The following is a 2,358-nucleotide window of genomic DNA, read 5'->3' on the forward strand; positions in this document are numbered from 1 at the left end:
AGGTGCGGGGGTGGCTGGGGAGGCTGCAGGGGTCGGCGGGGCTCAGAACTGCATGGCCCCGCTGGGGTCGCACTGCAGCAGGCGCACGATGGACGGGTCGCTCTTGGCCCCTCTGATGAACTCCTCCAGCGAGAGCTTCCCTGCGGGGAAGGGGACACGGTTCAGCCGCCACCCGGCACCAGAGACCACCCAGCGCAGCCCAGGGACACCCCCCCCACCCGGGAGGAGCACCCTGGGGTGCCCGGCACCCTGAGCCCCTCCGGCCACTGGGGCCACGCCAGCGGACACGAGCCATTTAATCAGCGTGCGTGCGGCTCCTTCTAAGAGCCCCGGATTTAGCCATGAGACCTTGCCCTAATCCCCTCCATCTCCTCTCATTTACCGTCGTTATTAGTATCCATCTGTCGGAAGATTTTGTCCGTCCTTTTCTCCGGGGTGGATTCATCTTCAGGCATGTTCATCACAGAGGAGACCATTTTGTAGATGGCCTGGGAGAAGGCGAGGGGGATGAGGGTGGGTGCGGGGTGGGCACCTGGCGTTGCCCACCTGGGGCAGGGACAGAGCTCCAGGCTTCGCTTCCCTGGGAATGGGGCTGGCGTTTAACACCCTTCCCATGGGATCAGGCTGTGCTGGGCTTCAGCTCCCAGCGCAGCCAGGGCTGGAGCTGCCCCTGCAGGGAGGATTTGGCCACTGGGATGACGCCGCAGTGGCCATGGGAATCACCAGGTTGGGATCTGGGCAAGGAGAGCGTCTCCTGCCCGTTGTGCTCGGGGACAGCTGCCTGCCCTGGAAGCACGGGAGGAGTCCGGGATGGGGTAACAAAGGGATATCCCCGGGCAGGGAAGAATTGGGGATGCTCCGGGACAGCCTGATCCCTGATAACAGCAACAGGCTCATCCCTGGTGCTGCCAAGCCCTGCACCGGGGGTCCCACAGGGTGAAACCCCCAAGCCACCTGCACCCCGGGAGGGGACAACCACCGTGGCAGCGCGGTGACAGCCAGGAGCGCCCAGCAGGAGCCGCGGCGGGGCAGGACGGGGCAGCCCGGTACCTTCACGATCTCCAGCATCTCCTCCCGGCTGATGTAGCCGTTGCCATCCAGGTCGTACATGCTGAAGGCCCACATGAGCTTCTGCTCCAGCTTCCCGCGGGAGGTGACGCTCAGGGCGATGATGAACTCCCTGAAGTCGATGGTGCCGTCGCCGTTGGTGTCGAAGGTGCGGAAAACGTGCTCGGCGAACTTGGAGGCGTCGCCGTAGGGGAAGAAGTTGGCGTAGATCTTCTTGAACTCCTCCACGTTGAGCATGCCCGAGGGACAGTCCTTCAGGAAACCCTTGTACCAGCCCTGCAGCTCCAGGTCGGAGAACTCCGTGTTTTCCCGCAGGTCCTGGAGCATCTCCGGGCGGAGTTTGCTGTTCTGCTTCCCCATTCCGCTGGCACAGCGCTGCAGGGCCGGGGGCCTGGCCGGGCTCGGGGGATCCCTCTGCGCTACAGGAGGGGAGAGGGACGGGGCAGCGCTCCCTGGCAGCCCCAGGACGCCCGGCCGGACGCCGATGCTGCTCCCTCCATCCCCGCTGGCCGCTCTGAGCCGTCGGGGCCAGCCCCGGGGACCACCCAGTGCCAGGCAGCGCCAGCCCCCTCCTGTTTGCGTAATAAGCCCTTATAGCTCATTTGCATAATATATAGGTGATATATAGGTGGGATCAGCAGGGCAGAGCAGCCCGGAGGAGGGGACAGGGCCGGATTCGGCCCCGGCAGACCTTTGCCTGCGGTTCTGGGTCCAGCCCAGCTTCGGGGCTGGCCGGATCTGGGTCAGATCCCTCGGAGGAGGGTTATTTTCAGCTCCTCCGCTGTCTCCGTTAATATTTGATGCCTCCGGCGGAGCCCCGGGGAGGGCTGTGGGTGGCAGGTGCCCGCTCGGGGCTCTCACCCACAGCCCACGGGGACCCAGCGCACCCCATCGCAGCAGGGCGAGCCCCGAGGAGCGCAGGGGGGTCGGGAGGAGGGCGGGGAGGGTGTCCCACACCCGGGCACGCACCTCAGCTCCCCACCCTGGGGGCTCTGTGGTGACCCTGACCCACTGGCACTGCCCTGGGTGTCCCCCGGCTGTGTCGTGACCCCTCCGTGGGGGAGGAGGGGCTCGGGGGGATTCAGGGCTGCAGTGGGGGGCTTCAGTGCCAGGAGCTGCCTTATTCGGAGCAGGGAGAGGTCCCAGCACCCCCAAGCTCCCCAAAGATTCCTTTGGATCTCAGGGCAAACGGGACCCCCCCAAGAGGAGCAGCCGGGTAGGGCTGGACCCCTCAATTACAGGGGGATGGGACCCCTCAGAGTCTCCCCATCACCCCCCACCACGGCTCCA

General features: G+C 65.8%; 1 protein-coding gene across 1 annotated transcript; it reads right to left on the minus strand.

The window, feature by feature from the left end:
* Positions 1-6: 6 nt before the first annotated feature.
* Positions 7-1,630, minus strand: HPCA (hippocalcin). Its single transcript, XM_008635085.2, has 3 exons — positions 1,051-1,630; positions 383-488; positions 7-140 (listed from the first exon to the last, which is right to left on the minus strand). The coding sequence occupies exons 1-3, from the start codon at positions 1,426-1,428 to the stop codon at positions 43-45; spliced, it is 582 nt and encodes a 193-aa protein (XP_008633307.1). The 5' UTR covers positions 1,429-1,630; the 3' UTR covers positions 7-42.
* Between the last annotated feature and the right edge of the window lie 728 nt (positions 1,631-2,358).

Source organism: Corvus brachyrhynchos, unplaced genomic scaffold (assembly GCF_000691975.1).
Source record: "Corvus brachyrhynchos isolate BGI_N302 unplaced genomic scaffold, ASM69197v1 scaffold65, whole genome shotgun sequence".
Classification (NCBI taxonomy): Eukaryota; Metazoa; Chordata; class Aves; order Passeriformes; family Corvidae; genus Corvus; species Corvus brachyrhynchos.